The sequence below is a fragment of the Cherax quadricarinatus genome, chromosome 4 (genome assembly GCF_038502225.1).
Source record: "Cherax quadricarinatus isolate ZL_2023a chromosome 4, ASM3850222v1, whole genome shotgun sequence".
NCBI classification, from domain to species: domain Eukaryota; kingdom Metazoa; phylum Arthropoda; class Malacostraca; order Decapoda; family Parastacidae; genus Cherax; species Cherax quadricarinatus.
The window spans coordinates 38,277,123-38,297,875 of record NC_091295.1 but is presented as its reverse complement, the minus strand read 5'-3'; the positions used below and the strand labels follow the sequence as shown (position 1 = coordinate 38,297,875).

The 20,753-nt window shown below is 37.8% G+C and overlaps 1 protein-coding gene across 2 annotated transcripts in view; it reads right to left on the bottom strand.

Annotated features, from left to right (window-relative positions):
* The window catches only part of LOC128684371 (bestrophin-4), a gene marked incomplete at its 5' end in the record, with an annotated part of 131,357 nt that overhangs the window by 69,952 nt on the left and 40,652 nt on the right, over positions 1–20,753 (bottom strand). For both annotated transcript variants that reach the window (XM_070095756.1, XM_070095767.1), the window contains 1 exon segment: positions 14,421–14,654. In XM_070095756.1, coding sequence (XP_069951857.1) covers positions 14,421–14,654 — 234 coding nt within the window.

The window sequence follows — 20,753 nt, the reverse complement described above, 5'->3', positions numbered from 1 at the left end:
CTTTGAGGTGTATTTTCATATAGTATTTATGGCTGTATTCTCATTTTCTTGGTCTCATTTGACAGAATGGAAAACATATTACAGAAATAGAGATGATTTTGATTAGTTTCACGTTGGAAACGACTTTGAAACTGAGCTCAAAGTAGCGGAAATGTTCAATTTTTACCAATGTTCAAGAGTAAGCAAATCACACCACACGTCCAATACACATCAACTGGGGAGTCTAATATTCTTTCACTAGTACACCGATATTATTTATACCATTTTTACAATAATGCAGTAGTCTACATAACAGTAAATCTTCTATTTTTTTGTGAATAAAAAATCAAAATAGAAAGCAAGAGTAAGGGGGGCCTGGAGACATGACTAATGAACAGAGAATATGTTATTTTAGTGCCAAGGATGTCTGCATTGTTTATTCTGGACCCTATTTTGAAACTGGCATCTTTTTTAATTTGTGTGAAATTGGCCAAATTGCCAAATTCTGACCACTTTATTGGGTACTTCAAATTGGTAAATGGGCAGTTTCTTGTACTCACTTGACAGAAAACCTAATGTTCTAAAGAAATAGCTATGAGTTTGGTCGACTGGAACAATGGAATTGGCCAAAAATAGGGCTCAAATTCGGCAAAATCGCCGATGCGTATGCATCGCCGAGATCGCTAACTTTGCGGGAGCGTAATTCCTTGAGTTTTTGACCAACTTTCGTACTTTTGGCATCATTACCATCGGGAAAAGATACTCTTTCATTTCACAAGAAAAAATAATTTTTTCTTCTCCAAAAATTTTTCCACCATAGAATGAGAGTTTCAGAAAGGGGCTTGCGACAGTCAAAGGGTTAAGACTACAAATATTTTAAGGTAAGTAATGAATGCACTGTGGCAGTAAATGATAAAGAAACAGAACAGAACACATGACCACAACACAAGGCACAGATCACTCTTTGATGTTCCCCATGTCCATCTCACACTATGTAAAAACTCAATGCACATAAAAGGCCCCAAAATTTGGAATTCATTACTTGTGAATACAAAAGAAACACTGTCTGTTTATCAATTCAAGACTCTTCTTAAAAACCACTTACTCACCCAAAACTAAATAAATATTGAATAACTTTTTTTTTTTTTCAACAAGTCGGCTGTCTCCCACCGAGGCAGGGCGACCCAAAAAGAAAGAAAATCCACAAAAAGAAAATACTTTTACTTTCACCTCACTCACACATAATCACTGTTTTTGCAGAGGTGCCCAGAATACAACAGTTTAGAAGTATAATGAGGACATTAGAGCACTCCAGGATGATTTGAATAGGCTGACACAATGGTCGGAGAAGTGGCAGATGCAGTTTAATATTGACAAATGCAAAGTTCTAAATGTTGGACAGTTAAATAACCATGCCACATATAAACTAAATAATGTAGAACTTAATACTACCGATTGCGAAAAGGATTTAGGAGTTTTGGTTAGCAGTAATCTAAAACCAAGACAACAGTGCATTAGTGTTCGCAATAAAGCTAACAGAATTCTTGGCTTCATATCTAGAAGTATAAATAATAGAAGTCCTCAGGTTGTTCTTCAACTCTATATATCCTTGGTTAGGCCTCATTTAGACTATGCTGCTCAGTTATGGTCACCGTATTACAGAATGGATATAAATGCTCTGGAAAACGTACAGAGGAGGATGACAAAGATGATCCCATGTATCAGAAATCTTCCCTATGAGGATAGACTGAGGGCCCTGAATCTGCACTTTCTCGAAAGGCGTAAAATTAGGGGAGATATGATCGAGGTGTATAAATGGAAAACAGGAATAAATAAAGGGGATGTAAATAGTGTGCTGAAAATTTCCAGCCAAGACAGGACTCGCAGCAATGGTTTCAAGTTGGAAAAATTCAGATTCAGGAAGGATATAGGAAAGCACTGGTTTGGTAATAGAGTTGTGAATGAGTGGAACAAGCTCCCGAGTACAGTTATTGAGGCTAAAACGTTGTGTAGTTTTAAAAATAGGTTAAATAAATACATGAGTGGATGTGGGTGGGTGTGAGTTGGACCTGACTAGCTTTGCTGCTGGGTCTGGTACAATGCTCCATTCTTGAGTGGGGATGACCAGACTGGGTGGGTCATTGGGATAATCCTGGGGGTGGGTCATTGGTCTAATCCGGGGGGGGGGGGGGCATGGGCCTGCTCTGCGTGGGTCAGTAGGCCTGTTGCAGTGTTCCTTCTTTCTTATGTTCTTATAAATATACACAATATATCCCTCCAAACTGCCAACATCTCAAACCCCTCCTTTCGAGTGCAGGCATTGTACTTCCCATTTCCAGGACTCGAAGTCCGGTTATATAAAATAACCGGTTTCCCTGAATCCCTTCACTAAATATTACCCTGCTCTCACTCCAACAGCTCGTCAGGTCCCAAATACCATTTGTCTCCATTCACTCCTATCTAACATGTTCACGCACGCTTGCTGGAAGTCCAAACCCCTCGCCCACAACACCTCGTTTACCCCCTCCCTCCAATCTTTTCGAGGATGACCCCTGCCCCGCCTTCCTTCCCCTACAGATTTATACGCTCTCCATGTCAATGTACTTTGATCCATTCTCTCTAAATGACTAAACCACCTCAACAAACCCTCTTCAGCCCTTTGACTAATACTTTTATTAACTCCACACCTCCTCCTAATTTCCACACTCCAAATCTTCTGCATAATATTTACACCACACATAAATGTATAACCCATGACCCTATCAAACTATGTTTTTAATTACATTACCTAATAGAATAATCCATTCTCTTGAATGCACAGTAACTCATCTAATGAGCATATGATCTGTTTCTGCACTACAAATCACTGATTTTATTCGACTTGATCAGATTAATAAATTTTATGACTACATATAGTACATATATTGATCATTTTGTTATATTATACATTGTAATGCTACAAATTTGTACAACTATAATGCTTCATAACTGAAATGTTCAAATTTCACTGTTTAAAATACTCATTTGTACTTCATGCTGTAAATTGTTTACTGTAATTTTTACCAATGAATCTATCATTGCTTAGTTAATCTTAAGTTAAAGGAGGAGACCAAACAGACTTGAATAACCATAGGCCAATATCCAACTTACACCCTCTCTCTAAAACCTTCGAAAAATTAATTCATAAGCAAATCTATTCCTACCACATCTCCCACAACATATTCTACCCCTGTCAATTTGGGTTCAGGCTTAATAAAAATACTAATGATGCTATTATACACATGCTAGAACACACATACACTGCAATAGAGAAAAAGAAGTCCCACTGAGGATCTTCATTGACTTACTTAAAGCTTTTGATACAGTTGACCATGACTTGCTCCATATAAAATTGTCGCACTATGGTATAAGAGGGCACTCCCTCAACTACCTAAAGTTTTACCTCAGCAACAGAAGCCAATATGTGTACACAAACAAGGCAAACTCTTCTGCGCAGCCAATTACAGTTGGTGTCCCTCAAGGAAGTTTCCTAGGCCCTCTTCTCTTTTTCATATACATAAATGACCTACCAAATGCATCACAACTACTCAAACTCACAGTATTTGCAGATGACACTACATACGTCTTCTCTCACCCGAGCCCAGTCACACTAGCCAATACTGTAAATACCAATTTACAGAAAATATCTACCTGGATGAGCACTAACAAACTTACTCTAAACATTGACAAAACCTACTTCATTCAGTTTGGTAACAGAGCTACAGACGTCCCTCTTAACATAATGATAAACAGATCACCTATCACAAAATTCACAGAGGGAAAATTTTTAGGAATCCACCTTGATAATAGACTCAAATTTCAAACACACATACAACAAACTTCCAAAAAAAATTCCAAGACCGTACGCATACTATCGAAGATACGGTACTATGTTCCACAGTCAGCCCTCCTGGCCCTATATCACTCGCTTATTTACCCCTATCTCACCTATGGAATTTGTGCATGGGGCTCAACAACAATAAACCATCTCAGACCATTAATTACCCAACAGAAGGCTGCAGTCAGAATGATAAATTCCCACTACAGGCAGCACACTCCACCAATATTCAAAACTCTAAACCTACTCACCATACAAAACATCCATACTTATTACCGCACCTACTATATTCATAGAACACTTAACTCTGATATAAACCCTCCCCTCAAATGTCTCCTTACCAACCTCAACAGAGCACATGACCATAACACAAGGCACAGATCACTCTTTGATGTTCCTCTTGTCCATCTCACGCTATGCAAAAACTCAATGCACATAAAAGGCCCTAAAATCTGGAATTCATTACCTGTGAATATAAAAGAAACACTGTCTGTTTATAAATTCAAGTCTCTTCTCAAAAATAACTTACTCACCCACAACTAAATAAATACTGAATAATTGTATCTCATAAATTGTATCTCATAAATGTTTCTCATTATTTTATCTCAAATGTCTAACCTGTGACCCAATCAAACTTTATTTTTTAATTACATTACCTAACAGAATACTCCATTCTACTGAATGCACAGCAACACAGTAAATGACCATATGACCTGTCTTTTGTAATACTCATTTGTGCTAAATTGTTATCTGTTTACAATAATGTTTTTACCACTGAATATATCATTGCTTAGTTAATCTTAAGTTAATTTTAAGCCTGCCCATAATGCTCTGCATATAAGGGGCTTTGGCCTGTTGCACTGTAATAACTGTATTCCTTTGTACTTCACTGTATCATGTTCAAATTAATAAATAAATAAATAAATAATTAAATAAATAAATAAATAAATAAAGTTAATTTTAAGCCTGCCCATAATGCTCTGCATACAAGGGGTATTTGGCATGTACACCCAATTACTATAATTCCTTGTACAGCTATGTATTATGTCCAAATAAAAATTATTATTATTATAAGGAAGCAATCCTAAAGAGGGTTTTGACACCTGAAGTCCTTATGGAGGGGATTCCCAACTCCCTCTCCCCTCCTCGCCGCCTTCAATACACCAACAAGAGTCTTCAATAAAGATATGTCATGTTCATTTATCATTAAAATTTGCAGTAGTAGGTTGGTAGACAGCAACCACCCAGTTTTACCTGATGTTTTACATGATGGTAGGATTGCTGGTGTCTTTTGTCTGTCTCATAAATATGCAAGATTACAGGTACGTCTTGCTACTTCTATTTACACTTAGGTCACACTACACATGTTTATTTATACACACTCATCTGAGTTTTCTTTGATTTTATCTAAATAGTTCTTGGTCTTATTACTTTTCCTTTTATATCCATGGGGAAGTGGAATAAGAATCTTTTCTCCGTAAGCCACGAGTGTTGTAACTGTCAACTAAAATGCCGGGAACAATGGGCTAGTAACCCCTTTTCCTGTAATAATTACTAAAAAGAATAAGAAGAAGAAAATCGTCAAAGTGGGAAGTCTGAATGTGCATGGATGTTGTGCAAATGATAAATAAGAAAGAGATGATTTTGGATGTTATGAATGAGAAGAAGCTGGATGTCCTGGCTTTAAGTGAAACAGAGCTGAAGGGGGTGGGAGAGTTTCAGTGGAGAGAATAAATGGGATTAGGTCAGGGGTTTCAAATAGAGTTAGAGCTAAAGAAGTAGTAGCAATAATGATGAAGGATAAGTTATGGCAGGAAAAGAGGGACTATAAATGTATTAATTAAAGGATTATGTGGAGTAAAATAAAGGCTGGATGTGAAAAGTGGGTTATAGTAAGCATATATGCACCTGGAGAAGAGAGAAATGTAGAGGAGAGAGAGAGATTTTGGGAAATGATGAGTGAATGCGTGGGGAGTTTTGAACCAAGTGTGAGAGTAATGGTGGTTGGGGATTTCAATGCTAAAGTGGGCAAAAATGTTGTGGAGGGAGTAGTAGGTAAATTTGGTGTGCCAGGGGTAAATGAAAATGGGGACCCTTTAATTGAGCTATGTGTAGAAAGAGGTTTGGTAATAAGTAATACATATTTTATGAAGAAGAGGATAAATAAATATACAAGGTATGATATAGCACATAATGAAAGTAGTTTGTTAGATTATGTATTGGTGGATAAAAGGTTGATGGGTAGGCTCCAGGATGTACACGTTTATAGAGGGGCAACTGATATATCGGATCATTATTTAGTTGTAGCTACAGTTAGTTAGAGTAAGAGGTAGATGGGAAAAGAGGAAAATGGCAAAAAGAAGCAACAGGGAGGTAAAAGTGTATAAACTAAGGGAGGATGAAGTTCGGGTGAGGTATAAGCAACTATTGGCAGAAAGGTGGGCTGGTGCAAGGATGAGTAGTGGGGGGTTGAAGAGGGTTGGAATAGTTTTAAAAATGCAGCATTAGAATGTGGGGCAGAAGTTTGTGGTTATAGGATGATGGGTGCATGAGGAAAGAGGAGTGATTGGTGGAATGATGAAGTAAAGGGTGTGATAAAAGAGAAAAAGTTAACTTATAAGAGGTTTTTACAAAGCAGAAGCATTATAAGGAGAGTAGAGTATATGGAGAGTAAAAGAAAGGTAAAGAGAGTGGTGAGAGAGTGCAAAAGGAGAGCAGATGATAGAGTGGGAGAGGCACTGTCAAGAAATTTTAATGAAAATAAGAAAAAAATTTGGAGTGAGTTAAAGAAGTTAAGAAAGCCTAGAGAATAAATTTATTTGTCAGTTAAAAAATAGAGTAGGGGAGTTAGTAGATGGGAAGATGGAGGTTTTGGGTAGATGGCAAGAATATTTTGAGGAACTTTTAGCCCTTAAACGGTCCAAACGTATATATACGTTTTTTCAACATCTGAAAGTATGTAAAAAAATGTAGATCTTTTTTGTTTTACATTTGAAAACGTGTAAAAAAACTTTTATCCACATTTTTTTTTGTTATATTTGAAAATATGTAAAAAAAAAAGTAGATCTACTTTTGTAGCACTACGAATTTGAACATTGATCTGTTTGGACCGTTTAAGGGTTAAATGTAGACGAAGAAAGGGAAGCAGTAATTTCATGCACTGGCCAGGGAGGTACACCATCTTTTAGGAGTGAAGAAGAACATTCAAAGTTTATTCTCTATAAGGATTACAATGCTGAGTTTACAGAATTTGGTTATTGTGTGGTTTACATGTAGTAAAATAATAATTACAGAGTGTACCACTAGAACACCTAGCATGGCTAGGCATTTCGGGCAGACTTAAATTAAATCTTAAGTTTAAAATATTACAAAATTATGAGGTAAGTTGGTATTATGGCTAAGTGACTAAATACTAGTTTGTGAGTTTAGCAACGTGAATGCATTTGTTTTGGCACTATACATAGTTTCAGTATTGGAGTATCACAGGCCAACTTATGACTAGTTAAGATTCATTATTTTGAGATTGAGATTGATATTTCTGTTTATGGTCAAATGGGTGAGTGAGTGTAAGTGTTAACCACCAGGTGGTATTCGTGTAATTAGTTGACAGGGTGTATCAGGGAGATAAGATGTTTTCTGATGGTAGTTTTGAAGGTGATGAATGTGTCTGCAGTTTTAGAATTTTCAGGTAGGGTGTTCCAGATTTTAGGGCCTTTGACATACATTGAATTTTTGTAAAGGTTTAGTCAGACACGGGGAATGTCATAGAGATGCTTGTGTCTGGTGTTGTGCCTGTGGGTTCTGTCACAACTATCAAGAAAGCGTTTTAGGTCAAGGTTAATATTGGAATTTAAGGTCCTGTAGATGTAGATTGCACAGTAGTAAGTATGGATGTACTGAACAGGGAGTAAGTTTAGATCTATGAAGAGTGGGGGGGGGATGTTGCCAGGGATGGGATTTAGTGATTATTCTTACTGCAGCTTTTTGTTGGGTTATTATTGGCTTTAGGTGTGTTGCTGCAGTTGAACCCCAAGCACAGATAACATAGGTGAGGTATGGATATATAAGTGAATGGTATAGTGTGAGAAGGGCAGTTTGCGGTACATAGTATCGTATCTTGGAGAGGATCCCAACCGTTTTGGATACTTTTTTGGTTATGTGTTGGATATGGGTGCTGAAGTTCAGGTTGTTGTCGAGGTATAGGCCTAGGAATTTGCCCTCATTATGCCTGGCAATTAGAGTGTTGTCAATCTTAATGTTAATTTGCGCATCTCCTGCTCTGCTACCAAACATAATGCAGTAGGTTTTGTCAGTGTTAAGCGTAAGTTTATTGGCTGTCATCCAAGTCGATATTTTGTTCAGCTCCTCATTAACAATGGTGTTGAGGGTGGCAAGATTAGGGTGAGAGATGACATAAGTCGTGTCGTCAGCAAAGAGAATGGGGTTCAGGTGTTGAGATACGTTTGGAACATCATTGATGTATATGAGGAAGAGCAGGGGACCAAGGACACTTCCCTGCAGAACTCCAGTATCAAGTGGCTGTGTTGTTGATGCCCGGCATGGTCATTGGTACGTGGGATTTTATTGGCAAGATTAGAACCTATGGTTGAGAAGAAGTCGTTTATCTTGTTAGCTGTGTCAGTGGGATGTAGTGGTGTTTCATTAGGTTTAGTTAGGACAATACAGTGGACCCCCGGTTAACGATTTTAATCCGTGCAAGAGGGCTCATCGTTATGCGAAATAATCGTTATGCGAATTAATTTTCCCCATAAGAAATAATGGAAATAAAATTAATCCGTGCAAGACGCCCAAAAGTATGAAAAAAAATTTTTTTTACCACATGAAATGTTAATTTTAATACACACAAACTGAAAAAGGCATGCACAATTACATGACACTTACTTTTATTGAAGATCTGGTGATGATTGATGGGATGGGAGGAGGGGAGAGCATTATCTTCTTACTGTTTAGAAGGGGAATCCCCTTCCATTAGGACTTGAGGTAGCAAGTCCTTTTCTGGGGTTACTTCCCTTCTTCTTTTAATGCCACTAGGACCAGCTTCAGAGTCACTGGACCTCTGTCGCACAACAAATCTGTCCATAGAGCTCTGTACCTCCCGTTTCTTCAAGACTTTCCTAAAATGGGCCATAACATTGTCATTGAAATAGTCACAAGCACGGCTTGCAACAGCTGTGTCAGGGTGATTTTCATCTATAAAGGTTTGCAGTTCAAACCACTCTGCACACATTTCCTTAATCTTTGAAGTAGGCACAATGGATTCCACAACTGGCATAGGCTTCTCAGGGTTAGCCCCAAACCCTTCAAAATCTTTCTTAATTTCCATACTAATTCTCACCCTTTTTACCACAGGGTTGGCACTAGAAGCTTTCTTGGGGCCCATGGTCACTTATTTTCCAGAAACACCACCGAAAACACTGTAATAATACGAAATATTCCGAGTGTATGCTTGGATGTTACCGCGGAGGCTGGCTGGTAAACAATGGGACGGCCGGCACATGTGAGGGCACATTGGACGCGTCTCGGACGAAAATCGGTATGCGGGTTTTTAATCGGTATGCGGGGCAAAAATTTTGCGATAAAAGTAATCGTTATGCGGAAAAATCGCTATGCGATGCCATCGTTATGCGGGGGTCCACTGTATTCTTGTTTTTTTTCAGTTTGTGGGTCCCTAGAATCTGAGAGAGTGTTTTCCAGGTCTTTTTTATATCTCCTCTTGTGTCAGTGAATCTACTGGAGTAGTATAGTTGTTTGGCTTTCTTTATTACTTTGGTGAGGACTGATGAATTGTGTTTAAGAATATCTTTGTGTATTAGGCCCTGTCTATATTGCTTTTCATATTGGTGTTTCTTATCAATGGATTTCAGAATGGTGCTGGTTAGCCATGGGCAACCAAGCCGTTTGTTTGTGATCTGTTTCGTTTTTATAGGACAATGTTTGTTGTATAGTCTAAGTAATTTGTTAAGAAAAATGTCTGTCCAGTCATCAATACCATTGGCCTTGGAGAATTCTGTAGGCCAGTCAACAGTCTCTAGGTCAGCTGTGAACTTCCTTATTGAGGCCTCATCATGGAGTCTAAATGAAACTTTGTTGTATTCAAGTGGTGGTTTACTAATGTTTGTCAAGAGGAAGGTAGGGTAGTGGTCTGTAGTGCTATCTGTGATTATCCCTGATTTAAGGGGGGCTAGTATATTGGTCCATATGTGGTCTATTATGGTTGCACTTGTTTCAGTGAGCCTGGTTGGTTTAGTTATTGTTGGTATGAGAAGTGTGTTGTTCATATTGTTGATGAAATCAGTTACAGGCTGATCATCTAGTAGGCCAAGGTTGATGTTGAAGTCTCCAGCTAAGAGAAGGTGGTGCTTATTCATTTGTTTGTTTGTTATTAGTTCCTTTAATTTCTCACTGAAATTTGGGATGTTTGTGTGGGGTATCCGGTAAATGGCACCGATTGTTATAGGCGTCTTAAGGTTTTTTACAGTAAAATTAGCAAAAATGTATTCTCCATATTCATCACTAAAGCAAGTGGTGCTAATACAAGATAATTGGTTAGAGTAATAGATTGCAATACCACCCCCAACTTGGTATGGTCTGCAGTTGTGGATTGCTGTGTATCCTGGTAGAGGGTAGATATCTATTGTGTCCTGCTTAAGCCAGGTCTCAGTAAGAATAATGCAGGAGAAGGGTGTCTTTAGTGATTCAAGGAATGCCAGGAGGTCATCATAGTGTTTGCTTAAGGACCTGATGTTGTAGTTAAGTACTGATAGACTTTTAGCATTGTTTAGGATAGTGCTGGCTTGTGATGCTGTGTAGTAAAGGCAGTTACTTTCCAATAGGTTTTGGTTGTGTGTCAGATTATGGAGGTTTAGATCAGGGTCAACATGATCAATCATCTTCTAGGCTTAAATTATGGTAATTTATATCCTGAGTTGTGTGTTGAGTTTTAGTACTGATATCTGTAGTGGTGGGAAGTTTGGACAAGTATATAGCTATAGCATTTTGGTCATGTAGAGTATAGTCACTAATACACATAATGGAGTTGGTGTTGTCTATGTGTTGTGCTGGAATGAGCTAAAGTACAACTAGGTATAAACTAATAATATAAGAAACAAATTAAAAATAGCACAAGACTCTCACTTGTAATTGCACTAAGGTCTAATGTAATGACTTTGGTATAATCTATGCATTGAGCTAGAATGAGCTATAGTACAACTTGGTTTAATCTAATAATATAAAAATACAAATTAAAAATAGCACCAGACTCTTACTAGTAATTACACTATGGTCTAATATAATGAATTTGGTATTGACTATGTATTGAGCTAGAATGAGCTATAGTACAACTAAGTTTAATCTAATGATATAAAAAAGGCACAAGACTCTCAATTGTAATTGCACTAAGGTGTTATATAAGTTGTTTACAAGAATTAGAGTATAACTAGATTTAAACTGACAAGATAAAATATACAAGTTAAGGTAGCAAAAGAATAAGAAAAAAAAGTAGAAAAAAAAAATATATGAGGTAGTTGGTACTAGTTAGCAAAAGATAGTTAAGGGCCTTGAACAATAATATAATTGAAATATACACTAATTGCACACACAATATAGTCACTAAGATATGAAAACAATCTTAGAGTAGGACTTATAATATAAACTTATAATATAAAAATACAAATTGAAATGGTACTTGCAATTGCACTAGGGTTTGGTATAGGTTGTTGACAAGATCAAGAGTATAACTAGATTTAAATTGACAAAATAAAATTCACAAATTAGAGTACCAAAAGAATAATAAGTAAAAAATAACAATGGCAATGTCTTGGTTATAATATGATAGTAAGATGGTAGACAGGTACACAGGTACAAAGGATAATATAAAGGTTGGAGTTGAATATACAAACTTGGAAATTTGGCAACAAAATGTAATGGGAAGTATAAAATAATGATTAATGTACAAAAGTAAAATTGACTGGTAGTAAATATGGTGTTTAATAAAATTTTAGTAAGTAATAATGATGTGAGTGTGGGGGAGGTGCGTGAGGCATTACGTAGTAATGCCTCACGCAAGGGAGTAAAGCAGTTGGAACTGACGGGATCATGACAGAAATGTTAAAAGCAGAGGGGGATATAGTGTTGGAGTGGTTGGTATTTTTGTTTAATAAATGTATGAAAGAGGGGAAGGTACCTAGGGATTGGCAGAGAGCATGTATAGTCCCTTTATATAAAGGGAAGGGAGACAAAAGAGAGTGTAAAAATTATAAAGGAATAAGTTTACCGAGTATAGCAGGAAAAGTGTACGGTAGGGTTATTATTGAAGGAATTAGAGGTAAGACAGAATGTAGGATTGTGGATGAGCAAGGAGATTTTAGGGTGGGTAGGGGATGTGTAGATCAAGTGTTTACATTGAAGCATATATGTGAGCAGTATTTAGATAAAGGTAGGGAAGTTTTTATTGTATTTATGGATTTAGAAAAGGCATATGATGAGAGTGGATAGGGGAGCAATGTGGCAGATGTTGCAAGTACAGTGGTCCCTCGTTTTTCATAGTTAATCCGTTCCTGGAGATGCTACTATTATCGAAATCTACGATTTTCGAATCAATTTTCCCCATAAGAAATAATGTAAATACAATTAATCCGTTCCTGACTCCTAGAAGTATTAAAACAAAAAAATTTTTACATGAAATATAGATGTAGTACATAAACAATACAATGGGAAATGATGAATGAAACATTAACAGCAAAACACTTACCTTAATTTGAGATTCTTCTTAGTGTATGGGAGACAGGAGGAGGAGAGAGATTGGATTGTTTACAGTTTGGAAAATTGGATATCAAATTGGGGAGGAGGAGTATGGAAGAAGTGAATGCTTTCAGATATTTTGGAGTTGACGTGTCGGCGGATGGATTTATGAAGAACGAGGTTAATCGTAGAATTGATGAGGGAAAAAAGGCGAGTGGTGCATTGAGGTATATGTGGAGACAAAAAACGTTATCTATGGAGGCAAAGAAGGGAATGTATGAAAGTATAGTAGTATCAACACTCTTATATGGGTGTGAAGCTTGGGTTGTGAATGTAGCAGCAAGGAGGCAGTTGGAGGCAGTGGAGATGTCCTGTCTAAGGGCAATGTGTGGTGTAAATATTATGCAGAAAACTCGGAGTATGGAAATTAGGAGAAGGTGTGGAGTTAATAAAAGTATTAGTCAGAGGGCTGAAGAGGGGTTGAGGTGGTTTGGTCATTTAGAGAGAATGGATCAAAGTAGAATGACATGGAGAGCATTTAAATCTGTAGGGAAGGAAGGCGGGGTAGGGGTCGTCTTCGAAAAGGTTGGAAGGAAGGGGTAAGGAAGGTTTTGTGGGCGAGGGGCTTGGACTGCCAGCAGGCGTGCATGAGCGTGTTCGATAGGAGTGAATGGAGATGAATGGTATTTGGGACCTGATGATCTGTTGGAATGTGAGCAGGGTAATATTTAGTGAAGGGATTCAGGGAAACTGGTTATTTTTATATAGCCAGACTTGAGTCCTGGAAATGGGAAGTACAATGCCTGCACTCTAAAGGAGGGGTTCGGGATATTAGCAGTTTGGAGGGATATGTTGTGTATCTTTATACATATATGCTTCTAAACTGTTGTGTTTTGAGCACCTCTGCAAAAACAGTGATTATGTGTGAGTGAGGTGAAAGTGTTGAATGATGATGACAGTATTTTCTTTTTGGGGATTTTCTTTTTGGGTCACCCTGCCTCGGTGGGAGACGGCCGAATTGTTAAAAAAAAAAAATAAATCTTATTGTTTTCTGTACGTAAAACTATAGTTAATCTTTACAAAATGTATTTTTCGTTAATATTTTTGGGTGTCTGAAATGGATTAATTGGATTTACATTAACTCTTATGGGGAATATTACTTTGGTTTTTGGCCTTTTTGGATTTAGGCCAACCTTCTGGAACGGATTATGGCCGATAACCAGGGTTCCACCGTAATTAAATAACAAACATTTTTATTATGTTTTGAGATTGATGAGCTTACTGCAAAACTTTTTGTGTTTTGATTTTAAATACAAAATAACAATTATATACTTCCTTGTGTTTTGATTTTAAAAAAAATATAAAAATGCATAATGAATTTAAAATTATTCAGTATGTGTCATGGTGCTTTTTTTATGTGCTTGCTCCCCCTAACTTTAGAACCTGGCTACACCACTGGTCACCAGCCAGTATAATACAATACAGTGAAAATTAGCCATTAATAAAAAATAAAGTATTTGCACAGGGGAGGTAGATTTTTTAGGCTCCCTTGTGGCTGTGCCACTGCCTACAAAGACCTTAATTCAACCCTGAATATAAGTCTGCGAGGCATCTCACGTTATTAGCCTAAGGAATGTGTGTTCATGTAAATGATTTGGATTATGTTAGAAAACATTCTCCAAATCATTTACATTAATTTTCAAATTCTTTGTCCCAAAGCCGACTTTAGGTTAAGTTACATTTAGTTATTTGGCAAGTACGGATGCGAGGGTGTAGCAATCACCTAAAATATGATTAAACAAACCTGCAAATTTCTGTCCACCAGCCAATTGACTTCGAAGTCATCATCATCTTCTCCAAAGGGATTAACCAAAGACTCTGCAACTTTCAGCCAACCCATGTAGAAGAAAAACTGTAATAATGTGAAGACTGGAACATAGAAGTCAATATGGTGCTTATCAATCTTCTGTTTTGGATCCAGAAACTGACGACCCATGATGGTGGCCAGGAAAAATGAGTACACAGCCAGTGTCACCACCTGTTTACAGGGAAAATAATAGCGATTCATCATTGATCTTAAAAAGGATTAGTACTGTACATTTTTTTTCCATCTCATTCAATTAATAAGATACAGTATGTGATTTTACAACTGAATGTTAATCAGTAAAACCCTGGTACATAATTAGTACCTATGTTGCATTTTGAGGTTATAACGATAAATAAATTTTACTCAGTACATAATATTTAGTGAAATTTCTTTTTACTTACGCTTTAGAGCTTAGATGTATCCAATTTTCAATAGGGATTGCCATATAAAAATTACTAGTACTTTATATTTAATAGCATGCAAAGAACCATGTTAAACACATATCCAGTAACAATGCAATATAAAAAAATCTCCCTATAAGAGATACCCAGTCTTGTCTTTCTCTACTGGGAATACCTAATAATAAACTCAAGGGAAAAGATGAGTAAGGCCTCCAGGGTGCATTTGGTGTGTGGGAAAAGGTATTGTTGTTGTGAGTCTAAGGGGTTTGCAAGTAAATTGTAGAAATGTGGAAGTGAATTGCATGAGTGTGGGAGTGAGATGCAGGCATGTGTGATTGAGTTGCAGAGATGTGGGAGTAAGTTGAAGGGTGTGGGAGTGAGTGTAAGGGTGTGGAAATAAGTTACTGAGGTGTACTAAATGACCAGGAGACCACAGAGCTGGAGGTTAACCTTATCATGAGTATTATGTTAAAGAGCAGATTGAGTTTAACCCCCCTCAAACAAAGCTAGACGAGTAGCAGGCTTGAAAGCTGTAGCTGAACCCCATCAAACACAAAGTCAATTACCACGGCCAGACGAAGCTAAATTCCGCCATAACAGCCAATACATATTCCTTTGGGATATGATTAAATCTTACCCTCAGGCAAACCGAATATAATACACTAATGTACTGTACAGCGAAACCTCCCTAAATAGACCCAGCTTTAAAATTGGAATTTTTATTATCAATACCCTGAAAATTACCATTTGCCTCCAATTTTGTCCAAAATTCTGATAAAATCAACGCTTCAGTGTCTATGAACTGATCTCCAGACAAAACATTTGTGGTGTAGATGTTATTATGAGTTGTACATAAAACAAAATTAATACAGGAGGGCCCTGCTTACAGAGCAGGATAGGTCCATGCTGCTGCTGCTGCTGCTGCTGCTGCAAAGCAAAAAATCACTGTAAAGTGAATCATAGCCTTTTTTTCGTATTAAGTGAGCAATATAGCTATAACTAAAAAATGCATATACAGTACACACATTACTTACCTTAAAATATTTTCATCCTTAGCTAATAGTGAATGGTGAATATATTTATTGCAGGAAGTTTGAATAAATGAAAACCACTGTAAAGTGAAGTGCTGTAAAGCAGAGCCTACCTGTATACAAAATTTCTGTTATCAAGTAAAGTAAGCCAAATTATGTTTCAATTAGTAACATATTTATGATACAGTCTCTCCTCATTTAACGATGGAGTTCCATTCCTAAGACCACATCGTTAAACGAATTTGTTGCTAAGTGAGGAGCATACTATAATGGTAGTGGGTTTGTGTCATCCATCTTTGATATTGCTTTAATGTCACCTTTGCACCATTTATAACATTTTTGATATATTTTTCAATGTTTATACAGTAGTGTACTGTATACTGAAATGAACAGAACAAAAGAAATCAGCTCTAATATACATTATTTAGGTATAAATACTGGTCAGAGAGCCTGTCGTAAGTCCGAGGCATTGGTAAACAAGTATGTAGCTAAGTGAGGAGAGGCTGTATACTATTACAAATTAATTACATATTTGCCTTAAGGAAAACACAAATTTAGATCACTGTACACCTCAGGCTAACTCTTGCCTTATGAACAACAGACCCTCACATTCAGCTCCAACACAGCCTGGTTTCAGACCAGTCCTCTAGGTTGGAAAGGAAATATTATAGGAGCACATTGAAGAATAAAAGGTGTGTGTGGATACCAAATTTAAAAGTTTGTAATATTTACCTGCCATCTAATGTGCTCATGATACAGAAAAGATCAACCATCCTACCAGAGTGCAAAATAGTTTAACAGGCTTTCATTTCACACTCATTTAGCAAGCATAGTACCTTCCTGGATAGTTACTATCTACCATTTTAATTAGTCAAGGAATTATGCAAAATAATTTTTAAATTTTTTTTTTTTTTTTATTATCACACTGGCCGATTCCCACCAAGGCAGGGTGGCCCGAAAAAGAAAAACTTTCACCATCATTCACTCCATCACTGTCTTGCCAGAAGGGTGCTTTACACTACAGTTTTTAAACTGCAACATTAACACCCCTCCTTCAGAGTGCAGGCACTGTACTTCCCATCTCCAGGACTCAAGTCCGGCCTGCCGGTTTCCCTGAATCCCTTCATAAATGTTACTTTGCTCACACTCCAACAGCACGTCAAGTATTAAAAACCATTTGTCTCCATTCACTCCTATCAAACACGCTCACGCATGCCTGCTGGAAGTCCAAGCCCCTCGCACACAAAACCTCCTTTACCCCCTCCCTCCAACCCTTCCTAGGCCGACCCCTACCCCGCCTTCCTTCCACTACAGACTGATACACTCTTGAAGTTATTCTGTTTCGCTCCATTCTCTCTACATGTCCGAACCACCTCAACAACCCTTCCTCAGCCCTCTGGACAACAGTTTTGGTAATCCCGCACCTCCTCCTAACTTCCAAACTACGAATTCTCTGCATTATATTCACACCACACATTGCCCTCAGACATGACATCTCCACTGCCTCCAGCCTTCTCCTCGCTGCAACATTCATCACCCATGCTTCACACCCATATAAGAGCGTTGGTAAAACTATACTCTCATACATTCCCCTCTTTGCCTCCAAGGACAAAGTTCTCTGTCTCCACAGACTCCTAAGTGCACCACTCACTCTTTTTCCCTCATCAATTCTATGATTCACCTCATCTTTCATAGACCCATCCGCTGACACGTCCACTCCCAAATATCTGAATACGTTCACCTCCTCCATACTCTCTCCCTCCAATCTGATATTCAATCTTTCATCACCTAATCTTTTTGTTATCCTCATAACCTTACTCTTTCCTGTATTCACCTTTAATTTTCTTCTTTTGCACACCCTACCAAATTCATCCACCAATCTCTGCAGCTTCTCTTCAGAATCTCCCAAGAGCACAGTGTCATCAGCAAAGAGCAGCTGTGACAACTCCCACCCTGTGTGTGATTCTTTATCTTTTAACTCCACGCCTCTTGCCAAGACCCTCGCATTTACTTCTCTTACAACCCCATCTATAAATATATTAAACAACCACGGTGACATCACACATCCTTGTCTAAGGCCTACTTTTACTGGGAAAAAATTTCCCTCTTTTCTACATACTCTAACTTGAGCCTCACTATCCTCGTAAAAACTCTTCACTGCTTTCAGTAACCTACCTCCTACACCATACACTTGCAACATCTGCCACATTGCCCCCCTATCCACCCTGTCATACGCCTTTTCCAAATCCATAAATGCCACAAGACCTCTTTAGCCTTATCTAAATACTGTTCACTTATATGTTTCACTGTAAACACCTGGTCCACACACCCCCTACCTTTCCTAAAGCCTCCTTGTTCATCTGCTATCCTATTCTCCGTCTTACTCTTAATTCTTTCAATTATAACTCTACCATACACTTTACCAGGTACACTCAACAGACTTATCCCCCTATAATTTTTGCACTCTCTTTTATCCCCTTTGCCTTTATACAAAGGAACTATGCATGCTCTCTGCCAATCCCTAGGTACCTTACCCTCTTCCATACATTTATTAAATAATTGCACCAACCACTCCAAAACTATATCCCCACCTGCTTTTAACATTTCTATCTTTATCCCATCAATCCCAGCTGCCTTACCCCCTTTCATTTTACCTACTGCCTCACGAACTTCCCCCACACTCACAACTGGCTCTTCCTCACTCCTACAAGATGTTATTCCTCCTTGCCCTATACACGAAATCACAGCTTCCCTATCTTCATCAACATTTAACAATTCCTCAAAATATTCCCTCCATCTTCCCAATACCTCTAACTCTCCATTTAATAACTCTCCTCTCCTATTTTTAACTGACAAATCCGTTTGTTCTCTAGGCTTCCTTAACTTGTTAATCTCACTCCAAAACTTTTTCTTATTTTCAACAAAATTTGTTGATAACAGCTCACCCACTCTCTCATTTGCTCTCTTTTTACATTGCTTCACCACTCTCTTAACCTCTCTCTTTTTCTCCATATACTCTTCCCTCCTTGCATCACTTCTACTTTGTAAAAACTTCTCATATGCTAACTTTTTCTCCCTTACTACTCTCTTTACATCATCATTCCACCAATCGCTCCTCTTCCCTCCTGCACCCACTTTCCTGTAACCACAAACTTCTGCTGAACACTCTAACACTACATTTTTAAACCTACCCCATTCCTCTTCGACCCCATTGCCTATGCTCTCATTAGCCCATCTATCCTCCAATAGCTGTTTATATCTTACCCTAACTGCCTCCTCTTTTAGTTTATAAACCTTCACCTCTCTCTTCCCTGATGCTTCTATTCTCCTTGTATCCCATCTACCTTTTACTCTCAGTGTAGCTACAACTAGAAAGTGATCTGATATATCTGTGGCCCCTCGATAAACATGTACATCCTGAAGTCTACTCAACAGTCTTTTATCTACCAATACATAATCCAACAAACTACTGTCATTTCGCCCTACATCATATCGTGTATACTTATTTATCCTCTTTTTCTTAAAATATGTATTACCTATAACTAAACCCCTTTCTATACAAAGTTCAATCAAAGGGCTCCCATTATCATTTACACCTGGCACCCCAAACTTACCTACCACACCCTCTCTAAAAGTTTCTCCTACTTTAGCATTCAGGTCCCCTACCACAATTACTCTCTCACTTGGTTCAAAGGCTCCTATACATTCACTTAACATCTCCCAAAATCTCTCTCTCTCCTCTGCATTCCTCTCTTCTCCAGGTGCATACACGCTTATTATGACCCACTTCTCGCATCCAACCTTTACTTTAATCCACATAATTCTCGAATTTACACATTCATATTCTCTTTTCTCCTTCCATAACTGATCATTTAACATTACTGCTACCCCTTCCTTTGCTCTAACTCTCTCAGATACTCCAGATTTAATCCCATTTATTTCCCCCCACTGAAACTCTCCTACCCCCTTCAGCTTTGTTTCGCTTAGAGCCAGGACATCCAACTTCTTTTCATTCATAACATCAGCAATCATCTGTTTCTTGTCATCCGCACTACATCCACGCACATTTAAACAACCCAGTTTTATAAAGTTTTTCTTCTTCTCTTTTTTAAAATATATGTTAAATTGGATTATAAAATTTGTTTGGGAGAAGCATCAATAAGAGTTGTTGGTAAGAGGAAGAGGAATGTTTTGTCAGTCTGAAAGCTTAATAAAGTATCATGTAAACTTTAGTATGGGCATGGTGTGATGAGACCTGCACAAGAGTACACACACAATTGGTTGTAGTGTCTGATGCAATGAGGGAGAAAGCTGATATTTAACATTTTTTGTTTTTTGTAAAATGTGAAACTGGGGTTAGGGGTTGCAGATACATAGTACTGTACTAGGAAGACACTGAACCCACCAAAATATCAAAGCAGTATGTGGATAATGCAGTGTACAAGTGGTTTACCCTTTTGTGAGCTGGTGACATGGGCAAATGAAGCAAGCAAGCAGAAGGCTACAAGCCATGAGTTGGTCTTCAGTTTATGGTAACTGATTTTTGAAGTGAGTAATGGCTGGGTTGCTAAACTTGAAGCTAGGTACGAATAATATTAAAAATAAGATAGTAAGCGAATCTTTAAGTGCAGACATAGCCAGCATTATGCCATTCAAGGCTACGTTATAAGAATGCCAGTGCTGTACATTGAAGAACATATACAGTATTATAAATAATATATATAATGGCAATGAGAGCGAGTTATATTGTTGATGCTGGGCGACAAATTAGTAAGCATGAAAGACTGTGCCCGGATATAAGGTAAATTAGGAAAAATTTCAGCATTTGTATGCACTGG